General features: G+C 42.4%; 1 protein-coding gene across 1 annotated transcript; it reads right to left on the reverse strand.

Moving 5' to 3' along the window:
• Positions 1-3,175: 3,175 nt before the first annotated feature.
• Positions 3,176-6,151, reverse strand: LOC137267827 (uncharacterized). Its single transcript, XM_067802260.1, has 2 exons — positions 6,102-6,151; positions 3,176-4,139 (listed from the first exon to the last, which is right to left on the reverse strand). The coding sequence occupies exons 1-2, from the start codon at positions 6,149-6,151 to the stop codon at positions 3,176-3,178; spliced, it is 1,014 nt and encodes a 337-aa protein (XP_067658361.1).
• Between the last annotated feature and the right edge of the window lie 4,909 nt (positions 6,152-11,060).

Raw genomic sequence — 11,060 nt, forward strand, 5'->3', positions numbered from 1 at the left:
AGTTACCTAGTCTTCTACTGAGTGCGGTCTGTTTAAAGCGAAAGCTCGATACCGGATGTGTTTGGGCGAATGTTTTTGTGGTAAACGCAGAAACTGTTCCATTCGGTCTCATTTCAAGTAATGTCTAGATTTCGACTTTGAAAAACAGATTTACCCATGCAATCGTTTGTAACAAATTACTATCAAAAACGTAGTTGTGAAAATACGAGTGAATATGGTTTGGTTTAGCCATACATATTATACGGTATATCACGACGTTCTCAGCAGGATGTGGAAATATTCCAAGACGTTTACCATCTTTGGTGGAACCCCAGTGGACCGGTACCGTGCTGGCAAGCTATGAAACAAAAGGGAACTGTGGGGCAGGCTTGTAGTTCAAGCGTTCACTCGTCACACAGGTCCGGGTTCGATTCCCCACAAATGCACAATATGTGAAGACTATATCTGGTGTCCCCGGCCTGCTGGAGTATTTCTACTGTATTTACACATTCACTCATTATATCAAGGATTATAGTATCTGTTACAGATGCAGCGCCATCAGGCGTATTACGTCGCTTTAAACAACTACATAGGAGCAGTCAAAAACAAACCTCAAGCTATGTTCAACAAAAACAGAACTTACTCAAAACGGGGCTTGACTGGAGAAGAGTCTAGCCGTAGATAGTGGGCGTATCTGTTCGTCAGTACTGTGATTCTGGTTATATAAAAAATCTTGACTGGTCTGTGGCACCTCGTGCAGTTACACATAAGCAGTTTTGATGCAGAGACGTTTTTCGGGAAAACAAACAGGTGAAACGTATCACTCGAACGCAACACATCCATAAACAAATATTTGAACAGCCCTGACCTGCAACAGCTTGGGGTGTACGTTCTATATATTTATGTCAAACAGGCATGCTGACTCGGTTTCGATCATGTCAGCTATGAATCAAATATTGTTAATTTAGGATTCTTGGTTCTTAAATATGCGCATTATTCAGTTTACGCGAACAGGTGTGGATCGATGCTGTCACGTTGGACCCACAGACAGACTAACACCTAGTCTAAGAATTGACCGAAATTTACAATAAAACGGAAAAGAGGTTAATAAATTATATTCATAAAAAATATGAAAAGAGCTAAAATACTGTCTTCATTTTCAGACATCAGTAATGTAACCTTGTCAAACATTATAGAATCTGTGACAGTCTAAACTTGCCACAAACGCAAGACTTGCTTAGGCTGTATTAGGTATATGTGTTTCAGATATTTGCTTGACAATTCCTACAGCTGTGACAATCTGATAGTCAGGTAAATTACTTTAATTACAACCATTTACAAGGGAACGCGTTGTTACCATTTATTTGGGAATTACCGTACCATTAACTGGCAACCACGTCTAAGGAATATTTGTGCAAGTGTAGGTTTGATGTAAGCTGACAATGAGACGTTTGATTCAAGTTTAAAACAGCCATTGCTGTAAATGTTTGTGGGAGCGGTGGAGTAGCGCAGTGGTATAAGCGTTCATGCGTTTCGCGTCCCAGGTTCGATTCCCCACGTTGGCGTAATCTGTGGAACACATTTACGGTCTCCGCCGTAATGTTGTTCAAATATTGCTATTAAGGGCGTAAAACTATCATCGTTCAGCCATAAAATATTGGCCTTTTCAGTGAGTGAGTGAGTTTAGTTTTACGCAATATTCCAGCAATATGACGACAGGGGACACTGGAAATGGGGAGAATCGAAACCCAGGTCTTCAGTGTAATGAGTGAATGCTGTAACCACTAGGCCTCTCCACCACTCTGTTGAAAGAACGTGCAATAATTCAAACAATGTATAACAGTACACATTACAAGCAAGGATCTTACAAGTACTGGGTGCGTGGACTTCTGTCCGGGTCTTATGCGTGACGATCCACGCTTTAACCACTCCCTGACCTTTTTGAGCTCGAGCTGACCGTAAACAATGGCGTGGCAGTCACGTGGTCGACAGCATCGACCACGTGACTGCCAACCCAGGGAGAACCATGTCACAATTGTTGGTAAGAATGAGTGAGTTTAATTTTACACCGCTGTCAGCAATACTGCAGCTTTATGACGGCGGTCTGTAAATAACCGACTCCGAACCAGACTACCCTGAGATCGAAAGCATTAGCATCTATCTACACACTCTGCCTGTTAGTCGCCTGAAGACCAATTCTAACCCGGAAATTCACGGTTTTTCTGATGTTGTCAACGGGATGCACGCAACTGCAAAACATCATTAAAAGTCATTTAAACAACATTTATTCAGGAAAAAAGTAGCTGGAGTAAAATATTTCAGTACACATCAAGTACGTCACAAACGCACAGAGTGTGTTTATATACCACTCAAGGAAGTTAAAATATGTCTGATTTTATGCACTTAGAGATTATGAGTACAAATTAAAAGTTGTGTTTTCCTTAGCTTCTGAGTAGCATGCAGCCTTATCCCAGACGCAAGTTCCGGGATCGCATCCAAATGTGTGAAGACAAAGGTTCATGTCACCGACAGTAGTTAAATAGTACGTAGATAAATAAAGGTCGGGGTGACATTTAACGGACTAAAAAGACATTATTTGCATATTGTAGAACGCTTCATAAATTCCCCAGACGGAAACTGATACTGTCTGTAACCTCACCTTGAAACAATACATAGAAACAGCACGGACTCTCCTTTCTTATATAACCCAAAGTTGCGGTGGGATGATGTGAAAAGGAGAGTTGATAAAGAAAACAGAAAATTAATCAAGAATCATTATGGACGTGCAGGAATACATCCATTGTGTCCGTGAGAAGTGCAGAATAACCTTCGCATCGGCATGTACATGCAAAATGAAAGAACCAACTGAATTTTTCGGGGTTTTTTTTCTTCTGTTAAGACCAATTGGATTTAACGCTGCACTGAACATTGCTCCATGAATATCACTGCGTGTCCAATTGATCCCTAACTGATGTGAGTATTTAATGTCGTGGTGCTGGCAAAACACAAGCAGTAAACTGGGACTATTAGACCTTGGTTTCGACAATGAAAGGCTGTTGTACAGAAAGACGGCCGTTGACTAAAATCTACGAATATTATAACATCAATAGCAATCCATGTGCAAGTTCATGAACACAAAATTAGTAGTTAGTATGAACTCAGTTGTCGACATACACAGTTCATTCAAATCATCCCATTATGACATCGTGTCGTCCCATTCGGGTTCCCAACCGGGACCATTTGATTGGCCATCCTCAAAATCGTACTCCTCCACAGCAGCCAATAAGCGAGCTGTTCGAGTCCTTCCTTCTGGCGGCATGACGTCAATACAATACATAGGATCACCATTGTGCTTTGGCTGACTGCCCTTAAACAGTTCTGTCTCCTGAGAAGCCCAGTGATTGGTCATTTTAAGTTCATTGTAGGCACGTGCACGTTTCTTTTTGTCTTTATCAGTTGCCCAATGAGCAGGCGTCATGCAGACGAAGACGACCCAGCGCCATCTGTCGTCATGAGGACGTCCGAGAACTGGCGGGACATTATCGTGGACGGTTCGCGAATCCCAAAGCACGACCCCTCCTTTCGGTGCTGAAACTTTGACTTCTTCGCAACCCCGTTCCTCATACCAGGCAGTTTGACGTTTCGTGAGCTTATAAAACTCGTTCTTCAAGCTCCCTTTCCTGGCGCTGTTGAACTGGCTGAAAAATTCCTGGAAGTGTCGATGTGAGTGTGACAACACTCTGAAGCAATGGTCCATTTCTGTCGCTTCTTCAAGATACAGTGCCCCTTGATAGGCATGGAGACCTTTTCTGGACGGCTTCTGGTCGAGGTGAAACCATCTCTTGCCCTCATCAAAGACTCCATCAACCTCCTCAGGGGGCCTCGATATAGCGACGCCATCAAAACTGGACAGGAGCTTCTCCGTATTCCAGACCGAGGCGAAGACCGGTTTGACCTTTAACCTCGCAGACCACGAGGCCCCAAAGTGTCCAATACGGTATTGGTGTAGAATTGACCTTGGACTCTTTGGGAAGTCGCCATTTTTAAATTTTCCAATCCATGATTTGTATTGTCCGATCAGTTCATCGCACTCTTCAGCCGTTAAGACGCCAGGAATAACGCAATATCCTTTTGTTTCTAGTTCCTTTTTCGTGGCTTCTCTGCAATCAAACAGATGATTTTCAAATATTACGTAAAGGCAAAATGGAAATACTGATCACTTTGACATATTAACTGTAACATATACATTCATTTTGTATATTGTTATTTGACCCTTTGACAACATCCTGTTCGGTATTCCGCATTCTGTGAAACAAACTTATTCTTCTAATTAACACTAGGACTGACTACCGATTACAAGTTTACACCAGCCATGGCCGCACACACTTACGTGGCCTTAGTTTTACAGAGAGTGGCCTTAGTTTTACACCGCTTAATACTATTCTTGCCACATTGCGACAGGAAATCGGTTTACATTTTACCCGTGTAGAGAATTAAACCCTGAATATAGCCATACAAGTCAGCTCAGTAATCGACGGGCTATCCTTCCTCTGTCTTACAAACTACAGCTAGGGGCGTGTAACGCAAGGAAGTGTCATCAAGGTATGTACCGTCACTAGAAGGGTCCTAGCACTATATATGTATCACAGGGGCTAGTAACGCTGAAAACTGCCATCAAGGTATATGTACTGTCACTAGCGGGGTCTTAGCACTATATATGTATCACAGGGGCTTGTAACGCTGAAAACTGCCATCAAGGTATATGTACTGTCACTAGCGGCGTCTTAGCACTATATATGTATCACAGGGGCTTCTAACGCTGAAAACTGCCATCAAGGTATATGTACTGTCACTAGCGGCGTCTTAGCACTATATATGTATCACAGGGGCTTCTAACGCTGAAAACTGCCATCAAGGTATATGTACTGTCACTAGCGGCGTCTTAGCACTATATATGTATCACAGGGGCTTGTAACGCTGAAAACTGCCATCAAGGTATATGTACTGTCACTAGCGGGGTCTTAGCACTATATATGTATCACAGGGGCTTCTAACGCTGACAGCTGCCATCAAGGTATATGTACTGTCACTAGCGGGGTCTTAGCACTATATAAAAGGAATGGGATCATGTAACAAGGTCAACACACCAAGTTCGTTTCAGGGCGAATTCAACAATGCTCACTGTGCGTATCCCATGAAACGTTGCTCGCGTATTTCAAACTAGTACATTTACCCACAAACTGAGACATACAGCACACAAATAAAAGCGGCACTTTGGCTGGTAGAGTCTTCGGAAGTTAGAAAAATAGCGATTTCACGTTTCCGAGGCAAAACCGCTGCTGAGAGTTTGTAGCGGTAAGCGTACATAATTCATGGCTAGGAGATGACGATACACTAATCTAAAACAGAAACGCATAGGTAGTATTTTTCCATGTATGTTACTTTTCGAATTTGAATCATTGGTGTCTGTGTAATCAGTATATATATATATATGGGCCTCTCTCTCTCTCTCTCTCTCTCTGTGTGTGTGTGTGTGTGTGTGTGTGTGTATATATATATATATATATATATGGTGGACGCTGTCTGCAAACATTTCCGAGTTTGAATCCATTGTCATTGAGGACAACTCGCCCAAACGCACCAATATCTCAATAAATGCAATAAATTGTGAATGGGAAGAAATTCGTGCGTTTCTTTTTTCATGCACATTCCATGCATCATTTCCAATAAAGGTCGGGGCGTTTCAATGCTCTTGCGACAGTTGCCAACCTTATATTTGGTGTTAAAGAGCATGCCTAGAGTTACTGAGGCTTAGCGCAACAATGCGATTGGTCATTTTGAGGCTGGGGAGTCTCAGTCTGCGATTGCAAAGCAGCTAAATGTGTCACAGAGTACCATAGCAAGACTTTGGCATTGCTACCAGCAGCAAGGGTCAACACGTGATCGCCCCAGGCCAGGTCGACCCCGTGTGACCACTCCCGCTCAAGACAGGTTTATTTGCGGAACAGCATCCTCCACAACATCGGTAGTGCCAGGGCTCAGAACAATGTCTGATCAGACTGTGATGAACAGCTTACGTGAGGCTGGAATTCGTTCCAGAAGACCCTTGGACCTGTCCTTACACGCCAACATCGGCAACAACGCAGACAGTGGTGTCGCCAACATCCCCCATGCCCATTGCAAATAAGGTGGAGAACTGTTATCTCCAGTGATGAGTCACGTTACTTGCTGCGACGTTCGAACGGAAGAGCACGTGTATATCGACGTCGTATACGAACGTTAGGCTGCAAATTGTGTACAGGAAGTGGACAGATTTGGTGATGAAGTGTCATGCTTTGGCATCTCATACAGTGGCGGCACTGATCTCATTCAGGTCCAGGGCAATTTGACAGCTCGACGTTACCGTGATGAAGTCATCAGACCTCATGTCCTTCCTTTCATGAACCGCCAGAACGTCATTTTTCAGCATGAATAACCAGGGACTTCCTTGCCTAGAACAACTTTCAGGTTCTTGATAGACCCTCACGGTCACCGGATCTTAACTCTATTAAACACTTGTGGGACGAATTGGATCGCCGTGTGCGACAGCATGACCCTCAGCCACAGACGTTACCTGCTCTGTTTGTGGCCTTGAGGGAAGAGTACAAAGTCATTCCCAGGCACTTCATCCGGAATCTGGTCCAGTCTAAGGGAAGCCGACGCCAAGCAACCATTGATGCTAATGGTGGAGATACTGACTCCTCTGCGACCTTGCCCTTGGAACACTTGTCATTTGTGATGTACAGTGTCTTGCAGCACTGACACGTTAATGTTCATTCAGGTTTTCTTCATGACTGCCCTGTATTACTGAACCCAAGGTGTATAAACCGATAACAATTTTCAGCTATGCGTTTCTTTTTTGAGTAGTATATTTATGGAGCTGCATGTACAATGTGAATGACACCTCCTAAAATTAATATACAAAGTAAGTGTACAAAATCAATGACCCACCGTACAGAACAAAATTGATGACACCCCTCCCCCATCTCCCAAGAACAAAATGCGTTAACCCACTTTGAAAGCCTCATCACCCTTTGAGCCATAACTCCCTAACTCACCGATTTCCGTATTATTTTGTAGCAATGACGTTTTCACGTATTTCATACACTGTTGCGTTGTTTCATTTAAAGAAGTCAATAGAACGTGTCAGTGGGAATCTTGGTATGACATCGAAGCTTTTTATCGTTCGATTGGATCATCTGTTTCAATAAAATGATACCTTGAGTCTATGGCTCCAATAGCGTTTTGGGTGCTGAACATGTGAGGTTATAGTTGTCACCAGGTTAGTTTTATATTTGGTTGTGTAAATGGTTTATAAAATCGCCAGGTCATAAAATATTGGTAATAATTTATATATAGCCTAGAGTTCTACGCTAAAAACGTCATTTTAAACATCCGTTAGATCAGCATTTATTTGATGTAAATGTTACGTTTAGCTAAACTGTAACTTGTAAGTCTAATGCTCTGTTTAAACGTCGTATTTTATTCACAGATGAATTATCTGCCAGCGACCGTGTGCGTTGAATGTGCGCGCTGTGACAACGACTGTAGATAATGTGATACGTATGCGATGTGCTCGTTGTGAATATTATGCGTGTTGAATATGAACTTGTGACCATATCGTTTTACTAAACTTTGCCGTCATGTTCGAGAGAAGAATCACTTTGTTTTATTGACGGGTGGGCTATTTTCCCCCGTTTGCCTTGATCTTAACCTGCTCCGTACTTTAGGGTCAGCGATCTGACGTTGTTTTGTTTATTTTTGTGGCCAGTGAACTCTCTGGCTCTTTTCACTGCGGGCAGATTAAGGCCAAGGCCAATGGCAAACGGACAGGTCACAGGCCTCGTTTGCAATGAATAATGTAAGGTGTAAGTTTCTCCGAAAGAATGGCGAGTAGCGCGCTGACAGGTGCATCAATTCTTTACGTTTTGAACTGCCATTTTTCGAGCTTCCGAAGATCCGAGCTCCCTTAGTACGGCTTACATTTTTGTGCTGTATATCTCATTTTGAAGGTAAATGTCTTGGCTTGAAACGTGTGCATACTGGGATACGTATAGTGAGTATAGCTGAATTTGCCCTGAAACGAACTTGGTGTGTTGTGCCCTATTCCTGTTAGGGCATAATTTGAGTATGTGTTTCACGTTGCCAAAGGGTGGTGGAGGTTTACCTAAATGACAGCATAATAAAAATGAAGACAAAATTATGAAAGTAATGTTATTGAGAGATTCTCATTTCTCATTGTTATTCTTATTACAACTTCTCTTGTTCTTTGAACTTGTGGCACCGACTGATTATAACATTTTAGACATATGACGAGCGGTATCTTTAGGTTCGAGTCGGCGTTCTTTTGTGTCGACAATAAAATGAGAAGGGTCGGTCGGGAGATGGGAACCAAAATAAAAAGTAAATTAAAAAGAGAATGCTACCCATATATAGTGCTAAGACCCCGTTAGTGACAGTACCTTCCTTGGTGGCAGTACCTTCCTTAGTGACAGTACCTTCCTTGGTGGCAGTGTGGCATGCACAGTATTAAGTGGCGAGAAAGACAAAGGTCACTGAATGCGGAATTCAGATCTAGCTTGTAAATGAAGAAACTTGATTTATCCAACACCCGATAACCATAAAGAAACGGTTCACAATAATTCAACACATTTTCACGGTAACACAACAATATACAGTGACAAGTCTAACATTAGTTAAATCATTCGGTTCGTTTTTCTACCTGTCAGTTGAAAACCTTGATTCCTCCATTGTCGTTGCTGCCAACGTGGGTATGATATTGACTACTTGCTGCTTTCGCTCGGACTGAGCTCATACACTGTCAGTGTGGTTTTATACAATCACAATTATGCCTCGTATTCACAGCATTGACAGACCTGAAAGCTAATGCTGTTTAACGTCAGGGGCTATTTTTAGAACACATCGCTAACCATTGCTCAAGTTCCCTCACACGTACATCGAATTGGCAGAATCAAGGAGAATCAGCCAGCAAAACACGTTTCAAAAATGCTAACCGAGCTATTAACCGGAAGAGAGTGTTAAAATAAACAATTTTTCAAACTTTGTAAGAATGCGACTCCCAAATGCTATCTGACGTCTCAGTGACGGGGTGACCACGTTTCCATGCGATACGGCGTTGTTCCGATGCCAGTGCCCATTTGAAGAGCATTCTGGACGTTCTGACGGTATTCAAGGTGTATTCGAGGTACATTCGAGATGTATTCAGTCGAAATATTCCGATACATATGAAGCATATTCCACCTGAATTCCAGCAGCAACAGAGATACATTGAATTTCCCACTCATTCGAAACATTCTTACATAATTCTCTGTCGAATATGTTTAGAATACTAAGAATGCAGTAAGAACACACCTCAAATATTTCTACCTCGAAAGTTTTGAACATGTTACAACAATTGACCCGAACAGTTAGAATGCATTCGGAATGCAGTAAGAAGTTTGAGAACTTATTTCGAATTTCTAAAAAAAATCATTCCGCCAGTATACTGGCGTATTCTGAGTCAAGTGTGACGAGGGTACAAAAATGATCGGTCTATGATCTTCGTCAACTTATCGCTCAGTTGCAGAACACCCTCCTCTTCCGTTTGAGGAAACGGGTGATAATTTCCAATATAACTGTGTTTGGGTGTCGTCACTTGTGGGCGTTAAACATTGTAATCAACGTTGTATTTACAATGTTTCGGGATTACAGTGTTTGATATAAAGTTAGAATGCAAAGTTATCGTGGGCTCTGACAGTCGTGTCAGAGTTGGGAGAAAAGTCGGCGAAGAATGGCTAGGTGACTGTATCTGTCCTCCATCACGTAAAAAGTATGGACCCATGATTTGAGGATGTATTACCTACAATGGCGAGGGGATAATGACGGTTGTAGACAGCAATATCAATGTACTGAAGTACATTGATATATTAAATGACAACATCTGGCCAGTTATTGTTCGTCATTATCCAACTAATGACTACATTTGTCAAGATGATAATGCACCTGTACATCGGGCTCGTGTAGTGCAAGAATTTCGCCGTACCAACGATTTAAACAGTCTAAACTGGCCTGCCCAGTCTCTTAACTTAAACATTATTGCAAATATGTGGTGGAAACTTAAAACGGAAATTCAGAAAAATATTCAAAATATAAACAGTGTTGCCGACTTGGAACATTCCATCCGTCGTGTGTGGGAAGGCATGTCTGTCCAGTACATCAGATCCCTCTACAACACCATCCCAAGGCGACTTTTGCGAGTAATTACCTCTAAAGGTCATATTACCAAATACTGAGGTAAGATAAGTTTGTTTATACTTACCTAATTCAATTTATTAATACAAAAAAATCAATGAGGCGAAACGGCATGTAATGGCCGCCATGTTTATTTTCCGAATACTTATGGCGGAATGCTGTACTTTGTTTTGAGACAATCCTCGGAGAGCCTAGGTTGAAACACCTGGTGAGCATAAAAAAATCAAGCTTCTAATCAAAACTGAAGCATTCACGAAATGCATAGGCAGCTTCACAGTTTCGCGTTATGTTTGAACACGGTACAAGGGTATATTGTTGTTGTTCTAAGGAAATAACTTAGACTACGTTACACCCACGCCAACATGCACGCACACACCCCCACTATGTACATAACAACTCCGACAATATCCCACGCGTGGTTTCCAAACAGGGCAATTCCTCGCCCGACAACTCTCCGCTCGACAATACCCCATATACCGCATACAAGATTTTGGTTAGAATTGGTCACCAATACTCTATGCCCGTCGCAAAAAGTAACTGATGGGATCGGTTGGTCCGTTGGACATGGTTGACACATGTCATCGTATTACATTTGGGTCAATGCGCAATCCGCTTCATTGTGTAGTCTGGTACTAGATTATCAACAGACAGCTGTTACAGAGCTGAAATACGTCTGACTGCGGCATCAAACAACGTTACCTATAACGGACACCTTCGCAGATAGAACGCTAGAACAAACATGCTAGATGCCAGCGGAGGACGTCCTGCCCACAAACACCAGAGGTGCGAGT

Source organism: Haliotis asinina, chromosome 16 (assembly GCF_037392515.1).
Source record: "Haliotis asinina isolate JCU_RB_2024 chromosome 16, JCU_Hal_asi_v2, whole genome shotgun sequence".
Taxonomy (NCBI): domain Eukaryota; kingdom Metazoa; phylum Mollusca; class Gastropoda; order Lepetellida; family Haliotidae; genus Haliotis; species Haliotis asinina.